This window comes from Bombina bombina, chromosome 8 (genome assembly GCF_027579735.1).
Source record: "Bombina bombina isolate aBomBom1 chromosome 8, aBomBom1.pri, whole genome shotgun sequence".
Lineage (NCBI taxonomy): Eukaryota > Metazoa > Chordata > Amphibia > Anura > Bombinatoridae > Bombina > Bombina bombina.
The window spans coordinates 63,459,436-63,473,537 of NC_069506.1; the positions used below are offsets into that span (position 1 = coordinate 63,459,436).

Below are 14,102 nucleotides of genomic sequence, written 5' to 3' on the forward strand. Positions count from 1 at the left end.
TTATGCATGTTGGAAAACCCCATCTATATGGGATATTGTGTTCCCGTAGGACAGATGTTATGAATTTCAGGTCCCTTTCACAGTTCTCATGCTGTAAATTGGGAAACCACTAAGCTACAAGCTTTAATATAACTGCAGATTATCGCCAATAATGTAAACGCAGACTTGGACGTTCATTTAAAGATAATAATATATTATTTTTTATTTAGAGGTAAAATTTAAAAGAGAAGTTGGTCTTCTAAAATATAATAAAAGTTAACATTATTCTAAAAAGTAATCTCTCATGGTCAGTCTACAGTTTTAATATTTCATTTAAAGACAACAATTGCTGTATTAAAACTGAACAGTGATTTTATTGTGTGCATAGAATTGTCAGGGTGATTCACACTATATATACTGTATTTTTATATATATTCATTTGTGTTACCAAGTATTGTGAAGTGTATTATAATCCAAGATGGCTCAGAATTATTACTCCTTACACAAGATGGTGTCACGGTTCAGTCTGGAATTGAACCTGGGACCTGTCTCTATCTCTGTAGCTGTTATTTCCCAGCCTGTTGTTTTACCACTATGCCACCAAATGGCTTGATCACAAGAAAAGAATATTGTGTTTTTCTGTTTGCTGCAACTTTGGCTCTCTGGCTCCACCTGCTTGCCAGCTGAAACAAATCATGTAATCAGCAGCCTGCTTTATCTGGGAGGTTTGTTTGCAATTGTGGGCCTTGACATTAAGAGTTATTCTCTGAAAGACTCTCTGCTCCTGTCTCCTGTGTGAAAATACAGATTTGTTGGATTTCCTGATTTCTGCTTCAAATACTGACTACTCTTCTGGATAATCATTTGGCACTGTGTTTCATTTTTGGACTGATTTCCTGGCAATTGATCTTGCCTAAAACTTTCTTTCCTAAGGACTGACTCAGGTACTTTTGCTTACTTGTTTCCTGATACTACAAAGTTCCAAATTGCAGCCTATGCAAGTATCCTGTTTGTTTCTACAAAGTTCCAAATTGCAGTCTATGCAAGTTTCCTGTTTGTTTCTACAAAGTACCAGTTTGCAGTTTATGCAAGTTTCCTTAAAGTACCAGTTTCCAGTTTATGCAAGTTTCCAGTTTGTTACAACTGTGTCCAGTCTACAGCATATGCAAGTTTCCTGCTTGTTATTACAAGGTCTGCATTCCTGCGTGTTATTACACATTCCAGCCTTCAGCATATGCAAGTATCCTGTCTGTTATACAAGCTCTGCTTTCCTGCCTGATTCTACACAGATCCAGTTCTACAGCATATGCAAGTATCCTGCTTGTTATTACAAAGCTCTGCTTTCCTGCGTGTAATTTCACTGTTCCAGTCTACAGCATATGCAAGTATCCTGCCTGTTATTATGAAGAACTGTATTCCTGCCTAATACAATAACATATAGACTTTGTCTTATCCATATCCTGCATTGCTTTATCCTATAAATAAAACCATCTCCTTTATTTCCTAAAACCTTGTACCTGTTTAATTATGCCTAAAAGGAAAGACTCACGCAGACAAACCACAACATTAACCCCTAAACCTGACACCTCTGCACAACAGCTCCTTACTCCTGAACCTGCTCCCTTGCAGAGTATGACAGGTGGCCAATTTAGAAGGAAATAGACTAACTTTGGAAGACACATTTGATAACAAACTATCGATGATAGATATATCAGACGTATTCCTGTCATTGGAAAGATCATTAGTTAAGGAATACAAGCTTTGGTGGGACAAGAGGTTATTAGACAAATATATCTCTTTACATATGGTCCCCAGTGGTCTACGACTAAGACAGTTTCTAAATTTTCTAGCCACAGATGAAAAATGTATGACTGAATGGAATGATGTTTTGACCGAGTGTTCTCTGCGCCTGATGGCATTAATAGTCAGGCACAAGGAGGAGAAATTGATTGAGACTAGAGCACATATAGAGCAAATACAGAAAGATCTCTATACTGTTTTGGAGCATCCTTATTATACCAAACTGGATGAATTATTATAACATACAGTAGATTCAGCCAAAAAAGAATTGGACAAGATCAAATACAAGACATTTACCAGTGACTCTGATGACTATACTAACAAAAGAGTTTACAATTGGAACCCAAAACAATCTATTAGACAGCGCCATCAAAGCAATAGGTGACAACAGTTGCAAAAACGTGACTTTCTCTGACACAGAATTTGAGTCTAATGAGGATGATGATTTACAAGACTTTGTTTCATTTATGCCTAGTGGGCCATCCTCAGATGAGGAAGGTGAAGCACATGGTATAGCTCTAGATGCTGTCACTCTGAATGTTTTCCCTACTCCCACACTAGGTTCTGCTGGTATACTAAGGGCAGATTCAGAGGAAATAGGTGATAGCCTGAGTAAACCAAGGGTCAGGCCTACTATAAAACCTCATAAAGGAAATAAATACAAACATGCCGAAGTTAAAGCAGGAGGAGATTCCTTGCCCCAGGGTAAGCAGGATTTTCAGCTTGCCCTGGGACAACAAAGGGGAGGAGATGGAGAAAAAAGGAATATAGAAGAACAAGCAAAAATAACAGAGAAACAACTACCGCAGAGTAAGCAATATATTCTTAGACGAGGCAAACAGAGCAACAGGTAAAGGCTTCAAATGTGATAAATCTATCAGATACTAATTTAACAGAGGCTGAGTTATCAGTACTCAGCCTAGGCCTAAACTTGTGCTGACTGCTAAATTTGACTTATTTTAAACAATAATGGATCTTAACAGGTTCTTCAGGAACCTAACTCTAAAAAAATTATTTTAATCAGAGAGTTCCATGGCAGGTGTCAGTACCACTCCTCAACATGACTACTTTAATTTAGATAAAGCTAACGACTTTTTGAATTCATACTCCCTGGAAAAGGAAAGTAATCAGTCAGATAAATGTATACTTTCACATACTGGATTTAAGACTAAATCAGTGTTCTATCCCACACAAGAGAGAGGTGCAGTATTATAAAAAATTTCACAAAAGAGTTGAGGAAGATCTGTTGGCACTATATACTAGTAAGACATATCACAGGGGAAATTTGACCGAAGTCCAGAGAGAAGCATTAAAAACACTACAGAGTAGAGAAGATCTGGTCATAAAGCATGCAGACAAGGGAGGCTCTATAGTGGTCATGGACAGATCATATAACATATTAGAGGCCAATAGACAACTGTGTGGTACAGAGGTATACAGAAAGTTTGCAAATGATCCCACATCCCACTATAGAGCTTTACTCTATGATTTGCTAGGTGACGGTATGGATTTTTTGGATTATTCAACCATGAATTACTTGTTTGTCAAGGAACCAGGTTGATATGTAGTGAATGTAGTCCAGCACTAGATTAGCACGGGTAGAGTATTTAGTTAAATTCTATAATTTGAATATATTGTATTTTGTGATTGGATAAATGTTTAATGTATGTACTGCAATGTTGTTATTATATATTTATTGTAGGTATCCTAAGTATTTATCAACATTCAGTTAATAAAAAGATATAAACAGGTATATACAACTGATATATCAGTTGTATATACCTGTTTATATCTTTTTTATTTATTAGGATTACCTACAATAAATATATAATAACAACATTGCAGTACATACATTAAACATTTATCCAATCACAAAATACAATATATTCAAATTATAGAATTTAACTAAATACTCTACCGGTGCTAATCTAGCGCTGGACTACATTCACTACATATCAACCACTGTTTTCTTAGAGGGGAATACATTAGTCTAGCAGGGTCAATTCTCCTGCGCCTCATCTTTCTCACTACCAGTTTAAGGAACCAGTAGTCCCAATATTCCATCACCTACCCAAGGTTCACAAATCCATTTCACAAGTTAAAGGTTGACCGATAGCCTCAGGCATTGGTTCCCTTTTGAAAATCTATCCAACTGGGTTGAATTTGCTTTTGCAGCCACTTGTTTATAGGCTTCTCTCATATCTACGAGACACAAAACATCTATTGTCAACATTGAAGATTTTTTTTTGGCAGCGTAATATAGGTTGGCTGATGGTAGATTTGGTTGGCCTATATTCGGCTATCCCTCGTGACAAAGGGATAGCAGCAATAGGCTACATGATTGATCATTTTGGTGAATATTCAGTGACTCTAAAAGAGTATATTTTGAGGACCTTAGAGTTCTTACTGACACACAACTACGTCTGGGGGATGATTCTACTTGCAGAAACGTGGGACAGCAGCGGGGGCTAAATTTGCCCCAGCCTACACAATTTTTCAGAGGATGAGACCTTTTAACGTGAAAGTAGAGCTCTATATCAGAAATTTCAGGAAAGGGGCTATACTAAAATAATAATAAAAGAGCATATAATGAGGTTAGGAGTCTTAATAGAACATTGTTGAACACAGCATAAAGGAAACAAAGTAGGGAACATAAAGCTACATTTATAACTATGTACAGTAAACAAAACTCTCCAATCTTGTTGGAAGATAATGATTTGAAAGATCTAGTTAGAGATGGGTGCAAATGTGTATCCAGACTCAATGTCACGATTGGCAATTTGATTTCACCCTCTGCCCTGAAAGAGGTGAAACCTTCAGGTAGCTGGTTAGCATGCAAAGGAAATTACCACAGTGGGAACAGTACAGTAAGGCATGCAAATTTACTATGACAGGTAAAACCTTTCAATCTGCCGTAACACAGAAGGTTTTTACTAATAGGCACTGTACAAACTGTAGGTCAGACTACATCATATATGTGATTAGCTGCTCCAGTTGCAATTGTCAGTATATAGGATGCACCTCAAGAGAGGTGGGAGTGTGCATCTGAGAGCATTTAAAGGGACATTATACACAGATCATAGCAGAGCGCCAGCGATCAAATTGATTGTGGTTTGGGGGGCAGGATGGATGATTTCTGCCGGACTCTATGAGAAGGTTCTGTGGCTGTGCATCCCAGTCAGATAATCAGTGGTGTTGCGCTATAGGGAGAAATATATATCTAGTCTCCCGCATATACAAGAGTTCCGATCTGCTAGAGAGTCTGTATTTCTCTGAAAACTCTACCCGCTCGCTACAGCATAAGGGTTATACAGTTTAAACAGATGTCAGCACAGCCAGGGAAGGTCAGGTCAGCACATCCGGGGTAGGATCCATCCCTAGGTCAGCACACCTAGGAATGTACAAGCCCTGCAGGGACTGCTGTGAGCATTATGCTGGGATCTGTATAGCACACATAATATAGCCCTATACCGCACTGTGCCCGGCCGCTCGTCATTCGACCCACACATATTAAATATATACTTTTATTTCTTAGTGCCCGGGTTGCAAGCGCAAGCCTTTTATTATCCCTATGAATTACGCATAGCACTCACAGCTGTCCATGCAGGGCTTGTACTAGCTAGGGAGTGTGGGGCAAATGCTTGCTCTGTAGCCTAGTCGTATTACGGACGTATTCTTATGTAGTCACATCACTTCAAACTTTATCATAATTTTTAGGACCTATAATACATGTCAATGACAAACTTTATTTTCTTTGTATGTTTCATTTAAATAGCCCATATTTTTGGGGTGTATAATGGCCCTTTAAATTATATTATACAGGGGCAGCAAAACAATTTATAGCCTGTCACAATAAGAATACTGAGTTTTTTACTTGGATGATGAAACGCAGAGGGGGAGATAGGCATAGTGACCTTTATAAGAAGGAAGCATTTGGATTTTTACGTTGAAGACTAGATACCCTCAGGGATTAAATCTAGTCACGGACATCATTAATTTCTGGTTATTAATTGTGTACTAATAAATTTATGTCTATTCGCTAACTATCCAATGATATGATGTTGGCTGGTTATACGTGTGTGTGTGTGTGTATATATATATATATATATATATATATATATATATATTTATATATATACACCTATACACCTTTTGGTGAAGATTGGACACCTCATGATTTGTGATACTAAAAGATTGGAGTTCAAATATAAAGTGTTATACTTGTACAATTAGCAATTCTTAATATTGTGTTAAATACACCATTGGGAACTACAAAAACAATGGCATGTTCTTGTTTTGTCTGTAGAAAGAATTATGCATAAGTCTTAAGGTAACTAAAAACATGTGGATTATTAGTATTTTTTTTAGTACAATTATAGAGAGCTGATACTGTTAAATAGCCAAATTAATTGTGAAATACTGACATCTAATGCCATGTCCACGGATGATGTTTATATGGGTATTACATGTTAGAGAAAGATACTACAATATTATAAACATTATTATCATTATTACAACACTGGTATACATTGGTAGAATGTATTTTGACTAAGTAATTAGATATTGTTGTACCTTAATGAAATGGTCTACAATGTTCCTGATTGGCTTATAATAGAACCTCAGGAGCCAATCAAATAATAGCATTTAAATAAGTGGAACATTTTTGAGCAAGACAGTCTATGAGTAAGGCCACTTGAGAGCCAAAATGCGTAAGACTGCCCTCCTGTGGGTCATTTACATAGCTTATTTTACTTTGTTTTCGCATCTTGCGTGTAACACTCACGTTTGGTCTTAAAATAAACACATTGGAGATTTCACTGGATTCCGCTCTTCCTTTCAAATTCGGGATTCACAGTTCATATATCACTCTTAATTCAAAACTTATTTGTACAAAGAGACCATTGTAGTGCTAAGGTGGGTAGGATCACATTTGATATGGGATTTGTTTCTATGAGGGATCCTATAAGAAGGCTTAGACTGAGACATGGAAGAAAACTAGGTACAAGTTTCTGCTGGCCCAATATTTTTCAACCTTATTCAGAACATGTGCACAACTAAAAAAGTAAAAAAATTGCAATGTACTTTCCTAATGCATAGTTAAAGGGACAGGAAAGTTATTCAGATAGAGCATGCAATTTTAAAAGACTTTTCAAATTACCCCCATTATCAAATTTACTACTGTGACCTAGCTGCTGATTGATGGCTATACATATATGCATCCTGTCTTTGGCTCAACAGACATTTTCAGCTAGCCCCCAGTATTGCATTGCTTTGCTGGAGCTGATTTCTAAAGGACCAGTAAAAACAGTAGATTTGCATAATCAACAAATGCATGATAAAAAGACAATGCAATAGCACTTAGTCTGAACTTCAAAATGAGCAGTAGATTTTTCTCTGACAAGTTTCAAAATTATGTCTATCTCCACTCCTCCTGTATCATGTGACAGCCATTAGCCAATCACAAATGTACATATGTATATTTTGTAAATTCTTGCACATGCTCAGTAGGAGCTGGTGACTCAAAAATTGTAAATATATACATTTGTAAATATATATTTTTGTAATCAATATTTTGTTAATGGAAGTAAATTGGTACCTTCTTTAAAATTGCATGCTCTATCTGAATATTGAAAGTTTAATTTTGACTTGAGTGTCCCTTTAAATGTCTCTTTAAACCCTATATTGTTATATTCAAGCACCATTGTAGTAATAAAATGTCCTAACACATTTCAGCATTTTCTTCTGGCAGTTGTTTTAAAGCCCAGAGACCCTTCTTTAAAATAAAGTCTATATAAAGGCTTTAGTAGCCAGGTGATCATTGTGGTAAAAGTGATCATCTGGCCTGATTAAATGCATATATTTGATATAAATATACCCAAATGCCTTTATTTATATAAGGATAAACCAATCTTTTGACTATAAAATTTAGAGGGAAAAAAACACTATTGTTTACAACCTTTATATACATTATTTATTGTAGATTTCTCACGTCATGATATAGACACAAAATAATTGTATAGTTTGAATCTACTGGGTTTGTTAAAAAAAACAATATGTAATATGCGCTCCATGTATTAAGCAGCCATGGAGCCCTTGTGGTGTCGGCTTGTGCTTTCCGCAAAGTAAGAAGTAACGCTGCGTTCAACCAATTGCTGCTTCATAGCATCTCTGCCACCTCTAAATTGGTGGATAGAAACATGTTTGGTGTGATTAACAGGCCCTTCAAGTGAGTCTGTAATGGTACATCTGGGCATCGGACGTACAGTGTCCACTGCCGCTCGATATGGAGCCGGGCGGGCAAGTTCTCAAGTTGAGAAACTTGTCCGCATTCGCTACGTACATATGGCCCTATGTGTTGGTTTTGGACTGAAAAAATAGCCTACAGTAGGGCTTAATTAAATATGAGCAGAATCTAAAAACTCCAAAACAGCTCAGTGCATGTAGTGTGAAATGTTTTAGCACTTAAAGGGTTAAACTTTCTTTTTTCTTTTTTTTTCTTTTTTCAGAGAAGAGTGACATGCAGTCAGCCTTGCCAGAGGAAAATGAGCTAGCTGAGAATAAGACCACATCTCCTTTGGAGACACAGGTGAAACCTCAATACTTGTTCTTCAATGTGCAAAGGTGTCTTCACAAGAAGCAAGTTGTGTTTTTTAAGCAACCAAATATTCATATTTTCAATTTTATCTGCTTTCAATATTACACAGATATTCAACAGAATCAGTATTTACCTATTTAAGCTTTACCCTACTACTTTTACCGGTTTTACTGCGTTATGGTTGGACCAATATTAGGAAGACGTCAGTAAATATAGTGGTGCCATTGGTCTAACCAAAAAGCAGTAAAACCGATTATATTATATATTCAGTTGTTATTAGTTAATTTATTGTGGATATAAAGGGACAGTCAAGTCCAAAAAAAACTTTCATGAATCAGATAGGGCATGTCATTTTAAACAACTTTCCAATTTACTTTTTATAACCAATTTTGCTTTGTTCTCTTAGCATTCTTAGTTGAATGCAAAACCTAGGAGGCTCATAAGCTAATTTCTTATACCTTGAAGGCCCGCCTCTAATCTAAATGCATTTTGACAGTTTTTCACCCACTAGAGGGCATTAGTTCATGTTTTTCATATAGATAACCTGAGCTCATGCACATTAATTTACCATCTGTCAAAAGATCCTGAAATAAGGGGGGCAGTCTGCAGAGGCTTAGATACCAAGGTAATTACAGAGGTAAAACATGTATACGTCTAACTGTGTTTGGTTATGCAAAACTGGGGAATGGGCAATAAAGGGATATTTATCTTTTAAAACAACAAAAATTCTGGTGTTGACTGTCCCTTTAAGTGCAGTGTATTATTACTTAAAACCACAATTGTCAGTCCAGAAACTGAAACGGTTTAAACTTTATTGCATTCATAACATCTGTGATGATAGCAGGATTGTGATGGTCACTAGCATGTGGGGGGCGGCTTAGGTCCCGGTGTCTGTGTCGCAGTTAGTTTAGTACAATAACCTGTCTGGATGTGTATGGCTATGCTCTGTAATAAAATAGAGTTGTACCATCATTGCTGTGTCCGCTATGTCCTGCATCTCATGACATGGTGTCAGAAGTTCTGGATACTACGCCTTCTGTTTCTGATGATGACGATGTCAAAGTTACCCCACCTGAGCCTTTTGACTTTTCTCAGCCTGCAGCTTGGCCCACATGGCGTCAGCGGTTTTCAGCGCTTTCAGGATTGCATCCAAACTGAACAAGGAGAGTGGTGAAGTACAAGTTAATTCTCTTTTATATTCTATGGGGAAAGATGTAGAGCCAGTGTTCAATGCTTTTACTTTCCAAGAAGGGGGACGAAGTTAACTTTGATATAGTTATGGATAAACTCAGTGCCCACTTTGTGCCCCAAAAGAAATGTGATTCATGAGAGAGCTTGTTTTCACAAACGTAATCAGCGTGTGGGAGAATCTGTGGAGTCATTTGTGCGCAGCCTGTATGAATTAGCTGAATTCTGTGAGTTTGGTGTTGCTAAAGAAGAGCAAATCAGAGACAGAATAGTTATTGGAATTGCAGATGCTGAAGTCCTCCCTGAAGCTGCAGTTAGAGCCTGATTTAACATTAGACGGGGCTATTAGGATGGCCCGCCAGAGTGAACTGGTGAAAAAGCCAAAGTGCTGATCTGAGGTCTGAGAGTATTGTGGATGAAGTGCAACAGTCTAGGAAAATTACTAGTGAAAGGCACAGTGTGAGCGGTAGATCTAAAGTACTGGAAAGGCCTAGAAGTGGATGGGCGCAACATGGCCGATGCACACGGTGCTACCGGGCTCATGATCAGAGTGCTATATGCCGGCCAGAGATAAAAGATGCAGAAAATGTAACAGAATAGGCCATTTTGAAGTGGTGTGTAAAACTGAATACATTAAGGAGATGCAGGTGGACAGTGACCAGGAGGGTCAGGAAGTGTCCTTTTGTGGGGTCTGTTGTGGAACGGACAAGCTCAGAGGAAGATTGGAAAGTTACCTTTACTGTAATGGGAGCCAATGTTGATTTTAAGATTGACACAGGAGCTGATATCACTGTAATGGTCTTTTGCTGAATTTATGAAACTGCCCTCGACAGCCCCAGCTGGCGAAGGTTACTACAATGTTCAAGCCCTGGTGGCCGCATTGATTGTGTGGGGAATTTCTTGCCAGCTTGTGAGTACAAACAAAGGAAGTTCACCATGTGGGTGCATGTGATCCGAGGTCAGTGTGTTAACAGTTTATTGAGCAAGAAAAGCAGCCTGTGACTTGGGCCCTCGTGTGCCAGAGTGAATGAGATCTCTGAAGATATGTTTGGCGAGTTGGGCCTACTGAGCTGCAAACCTGTCGTATAGCACTTAAAAGTGACGCAGTCCCCGTACAGTATTTCTACATCCTCGTAGAAATTCCGTTCCCGCTCATGCCTCAAGTGGAGAAAGAGCTCATGCGCATGAAGTCTTATGGGGGTTTATTGAAGAGGTTGTTGAAGCAACTGATTGGTGTGCCCCCATTGTTCCAGTTGCAAAGAAAAACGGAAAGGTGCGCATCTGTGTGGACCTGAAAAGGGTTGAATGAGGCAGTGAAGAGGGAGAGATTTGCTGCTGCCCGACACTGGAAGATATAGCCCCGAAGTTGGCTGGGGCCGAAGTTCTTTTCACATTAGACGCTTTCTAGCGGCTTTTGGCAGATCCCCCTGGATCCAAAGTGCCGTAAACTGACTACCTTTATCACTCCGGTAGGTCGGTTCTGTTTCTGCAGACGTCCCCTCTTGGGATATCCTCGCTCCTGAGATCTTTCAGAGGGAATGAGTTCTCTCCTGAGTGGCCCACGTCGGGCACAGCAGTCGTCATGGACCGACATTCTAGTGTATGGGTCTACAGTGGAGGAGCATGATCAGCGTTTGAGTTGTGTGCTGCAGGCTATCAAAGAGTCTGGGCTGAAGCTGAATAAAGAAAAATGTCATTTTAGGAAAACTGAATTATGCTACTTTGGGCATATCAATCAACGGGGATGGCATCAAGCCGGACCCCGAGAAAATTCGGGCTATCGAACAGATGAAAAGCCCTTCTGATGTACATGAGCTGAGACAGATATTGGGCCTTGTAAATTACGTGGGCAAGTTTCTTCCAGATTTATCTACAGTTTTGCACCCTATCACGGAGTTGCCTTAAGAAGATGTTGCCTGGGTCTGGGGACCCTCACAAGAAAAAGCCGTTCCTGCATGCTAAGTCCCCTGCTGGGGTCTGCCCCAGTGCTGGGGTTCTACGACCCTTCAAAAAAGACTGTGGTTAGTGCTGATGCAAGCAGTTATGGGTTGGGGCTGCACTCCTGCAGCTGAAGTGACAACACTCATCTCACACTACAGCCCATCGCCTACTGTTCCCGCACACTGAAGGCTGCCGAGTCGAAATACGCTCAAATTGAGAAAGAGTGCCTGGCTGCAGTTTGGGCCCTGTGAGCGCTTTCAGCGTTATCTAGTGGGTTTGGAGAAATTTAGTCTGGAAAACTGACCACAAACCGCTAGTCCCTCTTATCAATTCTTATGACATCGACAAAACACCCTTGAGATGCCAGAGACTTTTAATGAGACTACTCAGGTTCAATGTTCAGGCAGTGCATGTGCCGGGGAAGCAGCTGGTTGTGGCAGATACACCTGTCCCAGGCTCCCGCTGGCTGCTGCTGAAGAATCCTCACAGAGTCGGATGTAAAAGTGTATGTTGATTCAGTTCTGGCCTCTAAGTCCATTTCTTCTAGGAAACTGGAAGAGATAAGAAAGAGACATATTTGGACACAGATCTGCAAGAAGTTATAAGGGTACATAGAGAGATGGCTGGCCCCGAGAGCCGGCAGCCTGGATGTCTTTAAATGTTTACCAGCCAGAGAGGTCGCAGCTCACGGAGCTGGAGGGGTTGGTGCTGTTCCAAGACCGTATTGTAATTCCTGTCAGCATGAGGAAGGAGATGTTAAACAGGATTCACGATGGCCACTTAGGGCATTACAAAGTGCAGAGAAAGAGGCAGCTACAGCTGTGTGGTGGCCTGGGATCAGCTCCGACATTGCAAATCACGTGTCTAAATGTGCCTTTTGCCGGGAACGCCGGCCTACTCAGAGAAGGGAGCCCTTAATGTCTACTCCGCTGCCTGCGGGGCCGTGGCAGAAAATAGCTGCTGATTTGTGCGAACTGCACGGGAAAAAGTTCTTGTTGTTATCGACTACTATTCCAGGTATTTGGAAATAGCACCCCTGAATGATATCACAAGTCAGGCCGTTATCATTCGCCTGAAGAGCTTGTTCGCCCGCTGGGCATTCCAATGGAGCTGGTGAGTGATAATGGCATGCAGTTCGCTTCTACAGAGTTCAGTGCTTTCAGCAGGGAATATGATTTTGTACATTCCACGTCAAGTCCACATTATCCGCAGGCCAACGGAATGGCTGAAAGGGCAGTTTCAAACAACAAAATTCTTCTAAAGCAATCTGAACCGTACCTAGCCCTCTTGTCATACAGGGCGACGCCCATTCAAGCCACCGGGTTTAGCCCGGCACAGCTGATGCTAGGACGCAGATTCGCACCACTTTACCCTCAGTGGGGTGTCTTCAAGCCGCCTGGCCATGTTCCTCGGGACGAAGTCCTTAGGAGGGATGAAGAGGCCAAAAAGGGTTATCGTTTCTTCTACGACAGGAGACATTCTGTCAGGCCTTTACAGGAACTGAAAGCGGGCCAAAGTGTCAGAATTAAACTGGATGATGAGAAGAAATGGAAGACGCCTGCTACGGTAGTGGGCCGCTCTCCAGAACCAAGGTCTTATACAGTCCTTACAGAGGGAGGGACGGTTACACGCCGTAACCGAAGACATCTTCAGCCTGTACCTGAGAGTCTGGAACTGGATACCTCAGTACCACCGCCGGTGGGATCCCCTGTTCTAAGAGAGGTGCCTTCCCCTCAGCAAGATCATAGCGGGGATATATCTTTGCCTCCAGCAGACTCTTGTTCACCATCTTCTGTATCAGAGGACAGTTCATGCAAAGTTACATCAAGCGGAAGAGTGGTGAGGCTTCCGGCCCGATACAGGACTGACTTTAGCTAGAACAGTGACCGGAGAGTATGGGCAGAATAATCCCATGGTCACTGTGGACTAGGGTAGTCTACCCCGATGTCAAGTCAGGATGTAATTTATTTGTTCATGTTTTTCTAATCTATCTAGTTTTTATAATGTTCTAAAACAAAATGTTGTTGTATACCCTGTTGGTGTACCTTGTTATTTAATATATGCGAATGTATGCTTTGTCTTTGAAAAAGGGGAAGATGTGATGATAGCAGGATGTGATGTCACTAGCATGTGGGCGGGGCTTAGGTCCGGTGTCTGTGTCGCAGTTAGTTTAGTACAATCAACCTGTCTGGATGTGTATGGCTATGCTCTGTAATAAAATAGAGTTGTACCATCATTGCTGTGTCCTGCATATGTCCTGCATCTCATGACAACATCTACATTTTTTAACTTAAATACTATGAGCAGAAAAATACTAAAACTTAACTTTTATTAAAATGAATGTTAAAAAATAGAATAAAATCACATTAACGGACCAAATTTCAAAATAAATCAAAATTACCGTAACATGGGGAGAGTATAGAACCTTGATAGCGCAGATTTGGAATAATTCTAGTATTTAAGTTAACTAATAATATTCCTCTTTATTTTATGGTATAATTATGGGATCATAAATTATACCGGGAAATATACCCTCCTAACTAAAAACCAAGAAGTTAGTCCAGCACACTAAGCAATTGCAAGCCACATAAGGGAACCA

The 14,102-nt window shown here is 40.0% G+C and overlaps 1 protein-coding gene across 1 annotated transcript in view; it reads left to right on the forward strand.

Annotated features, from left to right (window-relative positions):
• CHD5 (chromodomain helicase DNA binding protein 5) overlaps positions 1-14,102 on the forward strand; it is a 584,561-nt gene that overhangs the window by 490,644 nt on the left and 79,815 nt on the right. The window contains exon 33 of the mRNA XM_053690398.1: positions 8,286-8,365. Within this exon, the coding sequence (XP_053546373.1) occupies positions 8,286-8,365 (80 nt within the window). The remainder of the gene's footprint in view (positions 1-8,285; positions 8,366-14,102) is intronic.